Source organism: Mchenga conophoros, linkage group LG15, assembly GCF_057382185.1.
Source record: "Mchenga conophoros isolate Kocher_MC1m ecotype Shallow Benthic linkage group LG15, M_conophoros_male_GT1.1, whole genome shotgun sequence".
In the NCBI taxonomy this organism is placed as follows: Eukaryota; Metazoa; Chordata; class Actinopteri; order Cichliformes; family Cichlidae; genus Mchenga; species Mchenga conophoros.
In genome coordinates, this window is record NC_140540.1 from 36590807 (window position 1) to 36605287 (window position 14481).

The following is a 14481-nucleotide window of genomic DNA, read 5'->3' on the forward strand; positions in this document are numbered from 1 at the left end:
CAGTGGCTTAGTCAGTGCTATACTTTGTCCAGCAGGAAAAGTCATGTTAAGCACTTGGAAAAAAAATAGCGTCAAATTAAAACAAAAACTCATTTTTACTGTCTCATCTTCTTAATTGCCTTCGCTAATGTATTCCCAGCAACGCCGGTAGTATGCTAGGCTGTACTCTATTGCTCTGTGGGTAATCATTTTAAGCTAATAATCGTCTACGCCTTAGCAAAGACTCTACATATAAATTCACACCACAATGCTCTCTACCCAGCCCAGCAGAACTCTGAAGTTGTAACACTAAGATGCAGCACTGTGCTATGGAGACAAGAGTAAGAGACTGAAAGGGAAGAGCCAAGTGGAGGTTGATGAGACGTTCTGTACTAGCGTCTCTCTCTATGGATGCGTGCACTTAAACCGGGATTTAAAAGTCTGTATTTTCAGAAATGTAATTATGGTAAGAATGGCATTAGCTCTGGTGGTGCTGCATTTGCCTTTCGTCTACTAATGTATCTCCCTCTCTTCTTGTCCTCTCCCTCTTTCTCTGTTGTCTTGCTCCTCAGCACTACCACGCTTCACAAAAGTTCCCGTTGACCAGATTGGTGTCTCGGGGGGTGTGGTCTCCTTTGTCTGCCAGGCAACAGGTGACCCCAAGCCAAAGGTTAGTTGGAACAAAAAAGGAAAGAAGGTGAACTCCCAGCGTATAGAGGTAAGTGAAACCTGCTGTCCATTGGTGCAGCCTTTATTCTAAATGTTCTTTGTTGTTCTTTGTGGGATCGTTTTTTTGGAATTGTCCCACTTTACTTTACCTTAATGAGCTTTGGGTGAAATACTCAGTAATATTTTTATGCATCATATTAAAAAATGTCACTGTCGAAAAATGTATTGACCTAAAAAAATGTTGTATCTTCATGTCAGCGAACATTACATTGAAACATTTTGGAGTATCATGGGAGTAAATTGGGGGGGGGGGAAGCTGCTAAAAATTTAGATAAATAGAAAGTTGTGTAATAAACAAATGTTCTTTACCATTTGTTACTTTATATATTGTGATATTTACTGTTGTGACAAATAACAATCCTACAGTTTAATACCACATTACACGTTTTACCACATATTTTCTTCTCAGCAGTACAAAATTCCAAGTCTTCTCTTGCAGCTGGGGGCACTCCACCACCTTATCAAAAGCAACATTTTAATTAGCCTTGAAATTATTGCTGATAGCATCTTTGTTGGCTTGCTTCTCTAATCTTTAAGCAGTGTGCTAGTCTACCAGTAGCAACTGGTCAGTAATGAAATACAGAACCCTCTCATTCGTCTAAAGCCATTTTTTTTTCTTTTGCATTTGAATGACTCTGCTGTTGTCACATTTTTTCCCTCCTGTCTTTTTTCAGCACACAGCCCTGTCTGTGTGAATGTTTCTGCACGTTATTCATGATGTTTGTTGTTCACTTCTCGGCAGGCATCCCAGATGGCATCTCTAAAAGTCTTGATTGATGCTCAGTGTCTCTTAATTAAAAAGTTGCTTTCGTTAACAACGATGACAATGACAGTGCAGGGATGCGCACACATGTACGCACACACACGGACATGCACAGTGCGGCATGACGGTAGCCACAGGGGGAGGGGCTAAAAAAGCAAAAAATGGCACCATCGACAAGGGGAGATCAGCATTTCCACTGAGGACAAAATTAAAAGACAAGTTGTGTTTGTGCGTTTGCCTCGTCTGCATGCTAAGTAGGAAACAAAGCCAAGGGCGTGAAGGAGCCCGCCAGAAGGGACGCTTCTTTTTCTCCATTTATCATAAAATTAAATAAAAAAAATTTATAAAGGGGTTTTGAAGTAGCTGGGGTTTTTTTCCCTTTTCCACCCTCTAGACAGCTGCTTTGATATCAATCATGATGCCGTGCTCTGCAGTGTTTTTAGCCTAATTAGCGGCTCAGCCCTGAGATGTGCAACAGTGGAGCAGCAGGGCTGCTGAAGACTTGTACTTGCATCTTATAGTCATGCTTTGCTCAGAGTTCACAGCAGTGAGTCCTTGGCTGAGACGGTGTTAACTTTTGCGGGGAAGGACAGATACTGGAGGAGTAGGTTTGCTGTGAGAATGGCAGTCTTGACCATCTACACTGACACTTCACACGTCCAGAATGAGGGCAAAAGAGAAAGGCATGGGAAATATTCAAATCAAGGGCTAATTAACCGAGATTTTCCATAATTTAAATTCTAGTCTTTTACCCAAGTCTTGAAGTTCAGCTCATTGCTTCAGGATACATGCCTGTTGATATGCTGGTGTTCAGGGAGATCAAACAAGGCTATTTAAATACTAGCCAGGGGCCAATTTCTGCGACTACTGTTGTAAAACTGTCCAGTTGTCAGTCACACGCATTGTTACATTTTCAGTAAGTTTTTGTTTACATTGCTCTTCTTATAGAATAATAGTAATAATAGCAAATAATATATTTTTATCATAACCAAACCAGTATTCTGACCGTTGTCTGATATTTTTTGTTTTGAAGAGGCTCCTTTATTGAGGTTCAAAACAAAAGGCTTTATAGAGAACAAAGGGCATAATTAAAGATCAAATCAACAGATAAAATCACAAAGCACAAACACTGTTTGTAGAGAGAGTATGCTTCCTTATGATTTTTTTTTTTTTACATTTCTGATGGCCTCAGGCTATAAAACATTACCAACACGGTACCTTTCCAAGCAATGATATCTTGGTGGAATTGAAAACGATTTCTCACATTTTGGGAGCACCGATGACACACTCGTCCTTGTATCTCCTTAGGAAATGTGAGAATCTTATTTTCCTCAGGTTTGCCATTCTTGCCTACCTGTTGCTTCAGGTTAAAGTAGTAGTTTTTCAGTCCAAATCACACATTTGTCTGACTTAACCGTGTTCCCTACACTTCAACTCCACAGACCATAGAGTTTGACGAGGGTGCCGGTGCAGTTCTGAGAATCCAGCCTCTCCGAGCGCCACGTGACGAGAACGTCTACGAATGCGTGGCTGAGAACAGCGAAGGCGAGATTGTCACCAGCGCCAAGCTGTCCATCATCCGAGGTAAATCTGGAATTATGTAACAGTGTGCAGAGGCGTAACTACAAAATAAATCATGAACACGTACGTCCATGAGCTCAAAAGATGACATCTGTTAACTCGTGAAGCCTGTTTGGAACAGCTGTAGATAGTGCCCTACTCTTTTTAGTTTATTATTTATTACTTATTTGTTTACTTTTTGGGGATAAAAAACGATGTCTTCAGCTGTAGATGCTTTGATTTGATACAAATTCTTTTGCCGTGTAAAATGGTTTTCCTGAAGTGATGGTTAAAGAATGTGTGTAAAGCCATACCTAACATGCATTTTATTGATTTGTTGCTAAAGGTTGGTACTTTAGTTTCAGTAAAGATATTACACCATTTTTTTGCAGCGATTTAGAGGTGATGAATGAAGGTATCATAGACAGTCAAGCACATGTGGTCACATGTTTACACCTTTTTCTCAGTCATTCTACCTGTCTCTGTTTGCCTCGCATTCATGGACACACGCATGGTGTCTTTTTCCTCCTCTGTTCACTCCTACTGCCATCTGCCATGTTTCCAGGCCTGGATGAAGCTGAGCAATTGCTGGCCGACAGTGCACAAGCTAGGCCTCCTTGGCTGTCACATCCACATGCGGTGGGGGTATTTTAGAGGCCTGGCCCAGAATTTTCAGTCAGTTATTGTTAGAAACAACCCCAAAAGCAGATGACTGGGTGCTATTCAGGTGGGAGTCTTCTAGGTATAGAGCTGCAAATGTCCATTCGATTTGAAAAAGTTATTTTTCAAGAAGCGATTAATAATTTAAGTGATTATGCAAGCAGAAATGCCAGCATTTTCCACATTTAGGTACTTTGCTCATTACACAATTAAATATGTTTGGGTTGCAATTTGCTTTTGAACTGTCAAAAGCAAAATGCAACCCTCTGGTAAGTCTTAAAACCAGAACATGTTGCAGTTTGCAGGAACATGAAACGTGATGTCATTCGGTGCAACGGTTCCTCTTCTCTTAACTTGGGTATTGTCTTTGTTCCTCATTAAAAATTTGAAAGACGAGGATTTTGTGTGGCTGTCTAATTACGTTGGAAGCCCTGAACTTATGTTTAGCCCTTTACAGCCGATCGGAGCGGGCACGCTCTGTTTTGCGTAACTATTTTTAAATCCCGGTAGCTCTGCAACCAAGCAAGCTAGCGCAATAATTTTTTTTGCATATGAAACTGGAGGAGTTGTACTTACATCTTATGCCATCAGCTTGTCCTAGGTCACAGTTTCCTTCCACATATAGCTTTGCAAAAACTGCATAAAAATCACTTGCAGCAACAAAAACATGATATTCCAGAAACACGCTTCGCCGATCCGATCAGCTGTTTGTAACACTTCCTACGTCCATCAGCGCGAACTATCACATGACCGCATGACCTGCCCGAAACCGGAAGTGACGTAATTTTGCGGAAATGTAGTTTTTTACGATCGGGGCCTTATGAGCTTGTGTTTTACTTGTTATGTGTTTTAAAAAGTTATGTTTGACTTTATGACTTTCTGTGTCGTTTCTGGGATGCTTAAGACTCATATTGCACTGCTGGAAATAGTTTATTTTGATGCATATGCTGTTATTTTGCAAATTTGCACTATAATATTTATTTTCGTTTTTCCTGCAGTATATAAAAATTGGTGTATTTCAAAAATAAAACTATGAAGACACTCAAAATAAATTTCCTGTGGTGGGAAACTAGTTTGTGTAACTTTTTTGTATTTACAGTTTTGAGGGATAAGCCTCTTAAATTTCTCTAACTAGAAATATATGTTAAAAAAACAAAAACGATTTTCAATTTTTTTGTAGTTTATTGCACTTTTTTGCAATTTATGTAATTACTATGCACCTAATGCAGACATATTATTAAAGTTTGGGCTATAATGGTTGTATTGATGTATAGCAACTTGAAATGCTCCCAAAAATGGCTCCACAGCATGTAAAAATATAATATAAGCTCTGGCGAACTTGGTTCTATGGTAGGTCTTAAAGGGTTAAAGGGCTTAATATCCTGCCATATTAATTCTTAGTTTGATACATTATTAATTATTTTAAGGCAAATTAACTGTGCCGAAGCGCAGGGCATGCAAAGTGTAGGCACACATACCGATTTTAAACAAGAGATTGAAAAAATAGGAACAAGCACACCAAATTTTGAACTACAAGTCCTGGCATGTTCATATGAGTGTGTGTACTAGTGTGTGTTTGTGGCTGTGTGAAAGAGCACAGAGCAAACTCAGGGCAGTCCACAGGAGCAGAAGGAAAATGAAAAGTTATTGGAATCAGCTCAACGAGGCTTCCTCTTGAGCCCAGAGGAAGACAGCAGCTCTCCTGCCCAGGCAAGACCCAGCACTTAAGGAGGGATGAGAATGTGATGATGGGAGTGAATGTGAGTAAGTGTCAGAGGAGCAGAGCAGTGCAATCTCTTTGTTTTCCATCTGTAATGAGTTCTGGGGGGGCCCTGCATCCATCTATCAAGGGTTGAGAATGGAAAAAGGAAAGACAAATTAGGAAACTGGAATATTTTGGATTTTAGGTTATTATAATTTCATTCAGGTGTTCAGTTAACTGAAAACAAAGTGATGGAGAAAAAAATGAGGAATGTAAATGAAAGCAAAAGTATGAAGGTAAAGGTGGAAGTGGAGAAAAGCCAGAGGAAAAAACGAGGGGGGTGAAAAATGGAGAACAGTTGGCCAAAGATGAAGGAAAACAGGAAGTGTTGCGGGCGACTGGCAATACAGAACAGGTGAGGAGGACAATAGCCCAACACTGGTTCTTGGCACTGGGGCAAAGGATTATGGGATATGGCACAAGGCACAAGGGACACATTCGCAGTAAACATAGGGATGTGGTCTGGGATCTAGGGAGATTGAAAATGGGTCGCCGTGATGGGTGACTTGGCTAGAAAAAGCCACAGTGCATATTTGTGAGACTGTACAGCTGCATGCACAGAGGCATCCACATACCCACATTTGAATAAATTTACATGGCTCACACATAAATGTAATGCACACACACACACACACACACACACACACACACACAGATATATACACACACACAGATATACACACACACACACACACATACATATATATATATATATATATGCAGAGGGCAAGAAATATTCTCTCACAGTAAGACCATATAGTTTATTTGGACAGTATGCGGTGTAACTGATAAGCACACAGACCAAAAGACTGCAATATAGCTTTCTCTGCCATACTGAAAACTCATCTGCCATGAGAGCACATGGGATTCGCTCAGAGTTTAAAATGAAATTAGCAACAGCACAGTGTCCACCAAACTCACAATTCAATGCTTGTCTAAAATGGTACCAGCTAAATAGCTGCAGCTGACCACACCCTGTGCTTATAGTTCATTCATCTACCATTGTATCTGCGCATGCAGGAATTCACGATACAGCATTTCTCTTTTTTTATCTAAAGATATGTGCAGTCTAGCTTTAATCCATGTCTTTTTTCACTATACCGTGACAATGACAGTACCCTGCGTTCTCATCTGTTGTCTCCACTGTTTGTGTGTGCATGTGTTTATTGGCGGCAATGGCAGGTTGTGTTTTGCACTGACTGTGACACCTCCTTGGCTGTTACTGCAGCAGCTGAATACCTAAGATCAGGGCCATCTGGCTCTAGTAAGACTTGCTTACAGTCCTCTGGGAGTCCTTGGTGAGGGACCGCCGTATGAAGCAAACTCTTGAGACTTGACACAAGTTGCAGCTTGTTGTGGGCTTTTTGTCATGTTTTACTTTCTTTTCATAGATTTTAAGATTCGTCTTTTTTGTGTGTGGGCACAAAGGGGTGGGGGGAAGGCAACATTGCCACTGGGATACCGTCAGCTCATGCTGCTGTGAGGAGATCATGAGGAGTTATCCCTCTTTGTGTGTTCGTCTTTTTATCTCTCTCTGCAGTCTTTTGCCCTGTGATTACTGCTGCAAATGAAGTCTCCCATGAGGCAACCCAAGTAGCAAAAACTGTGATTGATGAAATTGGGTCTGATATTCAATTTTTTTAATGTTAGAAAAAAAGAAAAATATGTGCCTATCTTTGAGTTTGAAGTACCCTCAAACAGATGAGAAAAAGGCACAACTGCTGAGCGCTTTTAATAAGTGAGCACCAAAACCTTACCTTAATACACACACACTTGCTGCAACACACAAGAACTGACCTGGACCTTTATATTTGCTGCTTTTTTCACCAGTCGCATTCACAGCCTTATTGTCTTTTCCCACTCTCAAGTGTGTGTGTGTGTGGGGGGGGGCATCTTAGATTGTTGACCAAGGAACCCAGCATGCTCATTAGCTCATGACTGGTGACTGATAAGCTGATAAGGTATGAGCGATTCGCCATGGCCTCTTAGTACATGCTTACTCCTTCCATAGCAACCAGCTGCTTCCAACTTGTTTGCAAAGTTGCGTCCAAACAAACCACAAGACAGACAAAACCAAAGCGTACCAGGACACACATCTCATATGAACTATGACATGGGTTTGTTTTAGAGTCACAAAACCTGGGCGCTTTGTTTCAGTCAAATGTGAGGTCATGTGTGGGTGGGTCATGCAACAGCACAATGATCCCAAGCACACGAGCAAACGTACAACCGAATGGCTGCAAAAACAAAAGACTCGAGGTGTTGTAATAGCTTGGTCAAAGTCCAGAAATGCTGTGATGGCACCTTAAGAGGACTGTGCATATGTAACATCAACGAACTAAAGCAACATTGTAAAGATGAATGGGCCAAAATTTTTCCACATAATGGATTTAGGTCAGCAAAAGTTGCACGCACCATTTCAAGACTAAAAACTCTGCCTGTTCGCCACAAACCTGCACTATGTGGTTCACGTTCAGGGCGCACCCACTATTACCCAAAGAGGAATGGGGCATAGTGAGACTACTGTTTGATTGGGGTGTCTGCAAATTGGCCACTCTCATGCAGGAGCAGGTAATGGCAAATTTTAATGGGATTCGGTGTCCTGATGATTGGTGCACACACAGTCAGTGCACCAATCAAGCGCTGCGATTTCTGAACATCTTGTTATTTGAGAAGAGTAGAGAACTGTGAAATATGTGCTTGGGAGGTGCAGTAATTAGATTTGGTGGGTTGTAGTGGTGCTGGGTGTTTAGCTTTACTGACCACAGAGACGACCAATAGAAAAAGGAACAATCTCAACTTCACCTTTGCTGTCTGTTTACCATAGACACATTTTTGGCCCTTTCACGTAATTTTTCTAACAATATGCTCTCTGCTTTTTCCTCTCACTCTTCCTCTCACTCTTGTTGTTTTCTTTTGTAACTGAAAAAGAAAATGTGAGAAAGTGCATCCTGTCATAGTGGGCAGCAGCAAATAGAGGGTGTGGATGTCTCATACAGGGGTTGGATCTTGGCTATGATAGCAGAAAAAAAGTAAAGAAAAGAATAAAACAGTGGAAAAGGCTAAAAAAGGAGGAATGAACGACTGAAGGTTAGGCTGATGTTACATAAGTTTATGGTATGAAATGTGTGACGCAATCTAATTCAGTTTTTTTTTTTCAACCAAGGCTGCAACAGAAGGGGAGGCGATAAGAGAGAAAACAAAAAAATTCTCCTCCTTGCTTTTCATTTCATCAGTATTCCCTGTACGCACCTAACAAGCGCAAACCCGCATTTAGAGTTGTGAAATATTACCCATAACTTCATTTTTATGTCCCGTCGGGTTTTTGTAACATCCTGAAATGACGTTTACATCTTCTTACTAATATATACAGTTACAGTTGCATACAATTGCGAGAAAAAGTTGGTGTTGTATTGGTTTTAGTAGGATTTCTAAATCGATTATGTGTAAAACGGGGTGTGAGCATCATCTAAGTCACAATTACAAACAAACATAATCCGACAAAGCTAGTAATGCACAAATCAGTTGCTTGGCTACTTGTTCCGGCTTGTAGACTTGTCTTGTTGTGAGTAAGGGTCTGCAAAGTCTGGTTCCCTCATCATGACAACTTTCACATTCCCTTAGAAGAGACATGAAGGCGATGCATGAAAGTGCAAAAATCTACATAGTGTTTTCTAGAGACTTTGTGTCTTGGTTATTAGTGTACAGTAAGACAAAGTATGTACAAACGGAATTCACAACTGCTCTCCGTCACAGCAGGTAGTCCTGCAAACATCCCAAAACTTTTTGATGAACAAGTTTCTAGGGAGGTTTTATCCCAGAAGTTTCCACATTGTTGTTTAAATCTCACAGGCCGCTACAGAAAGCATTAATGAAGGTTGGAGTGTAACTGTTTGTGCGACACTAGCCAGACTGTGTGGCTTCGATGAAGTTAAGAGGTCCCGTGGGTTGACTTTTTCTTTCAACCAGTGTTGTTACAAAGAAGGAAAATAAAGACTGTCTGCGAGTGCAGAATAATGTTTGTGTTTAATGGTTGAATTAATGTATTTTACAGGAGGATTTCAAGGCATTGGGCACTCTTGATGAAACATTCATTAAAGCACTGAAACCAGAGCAATTGTGAACAAGAGAAAAGGGAATAGTCTGTTTCCGGAAGTCTCTGCAAGAATGCATGGTACAGATTGGTGCGTGGGACACTGGTGATATGTTTCGCTCTGTTTCTTGTATGTGTGCACAGTATAGAGAGAAACAAAGAAAGGCAACAATTTAGCAGGCAGGCAGTGGCCACCCAGAATTTGTTTGTCAGTATCAGTAAAAGATCTGTTTGTTCTTCCTCTTCCTTTCTGCCTGTGTCTAAAATGACCTTTACCCTCTTCTGCTAGTCCCCAACACTTACTGACTAGAATGATTGCCAAAAAAAGTATTTTGATAACATAAGATGTTTCATACGAGCCACATGTTTGTGTTCAGTTCCTGTGCTGAATGCCAGGTGTGTTTGTTTCTTTGTTATCTATGCTGCCCTCCTGGTCAGGTCTCTCTCAGTGAGATTTTTTTACCTGCATAAATAAAAGATATGCCTTAGTTGCCTGAATTATTTAACTCATAAAAATGCATTTTGGTATAGTTTCTTTGTTCTTTATGTTGTTGTTATTCAGCTCTTTTTTAGGATAAATGGATGTACAGACCTCCTCCTTTCTCTGCTGGTATTCTTGAGCAGAGGGCAGGCTTGGCACAAACAACAAATCAATAGGTGGTTGTTGACCACGTGGATGGCCCTCACGCCCCTCTCTTATTGGAGGCTTAAGAAGTTCCATGTTGTTTCCTCACCAATATCCCCCTTTGCTGTCCTTCAGTGACTCCACCACTTTCTTTCACGTCTTGGAAGATTTGTCTCTACCCAAGTTTCACCGTACTCCCCCTTTCACACTCCACACTGGCATTTCTATGCCTATTATCAGCCTTCTTTGTTAGTCTCTCTCTATTTTTCTCTCTTGTTCCAGAAAAATCCCTCCAGGGGAAAAAAAAATCACTGACATATGAGTTTATGGACACTGAATCCTTTGATCCCCTGAACCTGTGATCTGGTAATCAGGTGTGATTGGAGGATAAAGAAACAGAACACAAGCTAAGTGGTAGCAAGACAGATAAAGGAGAAAGAAGGAAAGACAAAATAGCTGGTGTGATAGAGTGGGATAAGAGGAAAGAGCTCGCCTCTAGTCTGGGGTGGATGGCTCCTGAGCAGTCCCATCCATTTCACATAATTTCTGTTCAAGTAGAGTGACTGTAGCCACCCAAGACATCTGGGCACAGCCGTAATAAAACACTGGGTGATAGAGATGAAGACGGGTAAGCAGACAGGGAGTTAGTGTCTGGCTGATTGGTTTATTACTGGATAGGAATTTCAGATAAATGGATCTCATTTCGCGGCAATGAGTGGGGCAGGAGACTACACTGAAAGATCAGTCTTCTGGGAGGCTTTTACAACTGTAAGCATACAATTGCCCTGGTGATTAAACCTGCGGCCGTTGACTTCTTTCCTCCCATAGGCAATTTCATAATCTGTTTCTTAATAAGACAAAATTGTATTCTAGGCTTTACTAAGCTTATAAGCAGTGAAAAAAGCAAGATTTTATCTCAATAAAGTGAAATACAAAAACGTTCTCTACCGTTTCGTCTTATCTTGCAGCCAGATATCAACCACATACTGAAGCATTGTATAAAAAATGAGTGTACAAGCTGTTACTGTGGGAACAAAAAAGACTTGGAGGAGTCCACTTGGAATTTTCACGGTGGACCCCCCCCCCCCCCCCAAGTGGACACTTAACCTAAGGTAGTCTCTGGCACTTTTCGTTCCAAAAGCGTCTAATGACCCAAACTCTACTAAGATTCCTCCATAGCTAAACAGGGAATAAGAGGGGAGGACAAGGTCATTCCTGTGGAAACAGAATGAGGAGAGGACTTTTGGAGTGTCCCAGTTCATGCATAAAGACAAGCAACAGGATATGACCCGAACCACCAGCTTAATCCATATACATCAGCCACCAACCCAGGTGACTGCGGTCGTACAACACAGAGGTCGTGCTGCGGGCCCTGCAGGACTGGCAGAGTTGATAAGACCTGAAGTTTTGCATGCCTCACCAGTGTCGTGCTTAGACTTCCTGTGGCAAAAGTTGGATGGGAAGCCTCGCAGTGTGGCTAGTAGTATATTTACCACGGCAGGAGGATAGGCCTCATCTAAGACTGAGTAAAGCAAAGAGAAGACTTTCATGGTTCAAAATAAGTAATGCATCACAAGCAAGAGACATACCAATGCACAATCGTAGCAAATATTTTAACTTGAAAAACCTGGGACTTTATGAAAATTGTTAGAGCATTTCGGTTTGCAATTAAGGGAAAGGTGCACTTATTGGAAAAGTATAGAACAGGAGCACGAAGGCAACCAAAGTCTGTGAAAGAGGCTGTGCAGGACTTAATGATTAAAAAGCTTTTGTTCTGGAAGCAGCCCAGATCCTATTGGATTTAATGGCAACTGTTCATATTTACACAACATTGTGCTCTTTGGCCGTTGAAGGTTAACAGCACATCCAACATGTGTCGCTTTCACTTCTGCCCTTCACATTTTCTGTCACATCCTTCCACATTTACTTTCATTTAAGCATCACATAACGGTGTAGATGGATTGGTCACCGAGTTGTCACATTTTAAGGCATAGCATATTTGTTTTTCCTCAGTAGCAGGTATATTTTACTCACCACTCATGCATTCTACAGAAGGCTGCTTTACAGAGGGAAATGATACTGAATGAAATTGATGCTGAGGGCCTCAGAGCTCTTTCTTGACAGCCAGATTATCTGCATTCTACCCATGACCTCCTGACATTGTCATCTTCTAAGTGACGTATTTACCCAACATTCCAGCTGCTCTCACAGTAAGCGGCACATCCTTTTTTTCACATCCCAAAGTGACATTAAGTGATTACTAAGCACTCATCTTACTGGTCCTCTGCTCATTTCAAACCACTACATGTTCGTAATTGTTCTTCTGCTCACCAAAGGTGTCCCCAAACCAGTGATTTATGACTTGATTGCACTAAGCTAATGGGCCACTAAGACAATAAACCTCACTCCCATACTCATGTGCTGAATGTTTGTCAGGGACCAAGCAACCAAAGCAAAGAGGACACAGGCAAAAAAGTATCTTCAAAAAGGGTTTTCTTTATTTTAACCCTCAAAAAGTCCAAAATTAACAAAATTCAAAAACATACTTAGCAGGCCCATAAAAGAGGTCAACTAAATATAACTCTACAAAAAGGAATTTACAGAAACTTAAACAAAACAAAGTGAGACACAACTTAACTTACAAACTGACCTAAATCACCTTGTTGTTGAATTGTGCTATACAAATAAATTTGCCTTGCCTTGCCTAATTACAAAGACACATGAGGGTAGCTTTTATAATGATTTGGCCAAACCATTTACACACAATAGGGGGGAAAACGAAAACACACACTAATATTAACTAAGCACAGAATAACCTAACTAAACCTAAAACACCCCTGCTCCCGGTAAGCCCATGGTTGGTCCTGCTCAGTCCTCAGCCACGCCTTTTGCCCAGACAGGAAACAGCCACCGCCCAAACCCAGGTAACTCAAAGAAAGAGAAACATAATTAATATAACAAAACATTTTAGAAAAACCACACAATGTTACTATGTGCACGCCTCATAATACCAGTGTTAGGTTTAACCAAATGATTAATGAAAAAAACTGCAAAGCAAACTAATAAAGTAAAAAATGGACTCATTTACCCCTGTGTGGCTGATGCCATCACAGTGTTATGGTTGAGTCATGTATGTTGAAAATTTACCGGCTGTCCATTATGGTTATTATGGTTTGTTGGAAATGGGAAACATGATTCACCATTTCCATGCACCATTTTCAAAAATCATCATCATCATCGTCATGGAATGATTGAATTAATTAATCCTGACTTGTGATAAAGAATATAAATTCACCTCTCTGGAAAATCACTGCCGTATGAAGACATACATCAGTGCCATAACAGTTTATGTAATACACAACTCTCATTCCCAGGTAGCAAACATTTTGAGTTTTACTTTACAAAGCTCAGTTATCAAGGTGACAGCCTACAAAATTTTCAAAATAGCATAAAAGCCAGGCAAAAAAAAAAAAAAGAATTGCCCTAGCCAGTGACTGGCCCATCACCGACAGCCCATGCAGTCGTCCAGCACTTCTTAGTGTCGGTCTTTGCTTTGAAGTTTTGGTATTTGTTTGGGTTTGATTCATTGCTTTGGCAGGAATGGCGCAACGCTGCAGCTCAGCCCTCTCCATCTGTTGTTGTTTTGGCCCAGAGTTGCTTGGCCAGCTTAAAGAACCTTTGTTTCACATGTCAGGAGCACCATGTCTTGATTCCCCTCACACACACCAGCCCTGAACCTACAAATATCTGTCTAAAGGAGCAGCCTTTCCACGTATCCAACCAAATCCACAATGACTAGGTTCACCAATGACAATACATATTTTAAGGCCACAGAGTAGGTACTACTGAAGAATGATGGCAAGGTTATCTGACCTTACAAGGGAAAATGAGCATTCTCAGTCATCACAGACGCTCTTTAAATAGTTTACAAATACTGATTATGACTAAAACATGATTACTAAACTTATCAAGTGTATTATACAGTGTTCCTCAAGTGGTCAGTTAAAAAAAAAAAAACAAAGTGAAAAAAATGAGTTGAGAAAATTTCCTTTAATGTGTGTAACCAGGCATCTTTGCCTGTGTTTCTAACGAATAAAACTACGAGATAGCATCACAACATTCCTTAGAACTGAAAACTACTTTTAACAGTTAAACAAGGCTAGTCTGGAATGTGCAAGTCTTACAAAGCAGCACTGCCGACCTGATGTAGTAAACTGACGTCAAGGTTCAGCGTGCCCACTACACCTCCACACACGGTTCTTCCTTCCCATATATGCACACAAACTAAACTAAACCTGACTGGTTGACGT

General features: G+C 40.8%; 1 protein-coding gene across 8 annotated transcripts in view; it reads left to right on the forward strand.

Moving 5' to 3' along the window:
• Positions 1-14481, forward strand: part of ptprsa (protein tyrosine phosphatase receptor type Sa) — a 231936-nt gene that overhangs the window by 116295 nt on the left and 101160 nt on the right. For all 8 annotated transcript variants that reach the window (XM_085246290.1, XM_085246284.1, XM_085246287.1 and 5 more), the window contains exons 4-5: positions 552-697; positions 2914-3055. In XM_085246290.1, the coding sequence (XP_085102416.1) occupies positions 552-697; positions 2914-3055 (288 nt within the window). The remainder of the gene's footprint in view (positions 1-551; positions 698-2913; positions 3056-14481) is intronic.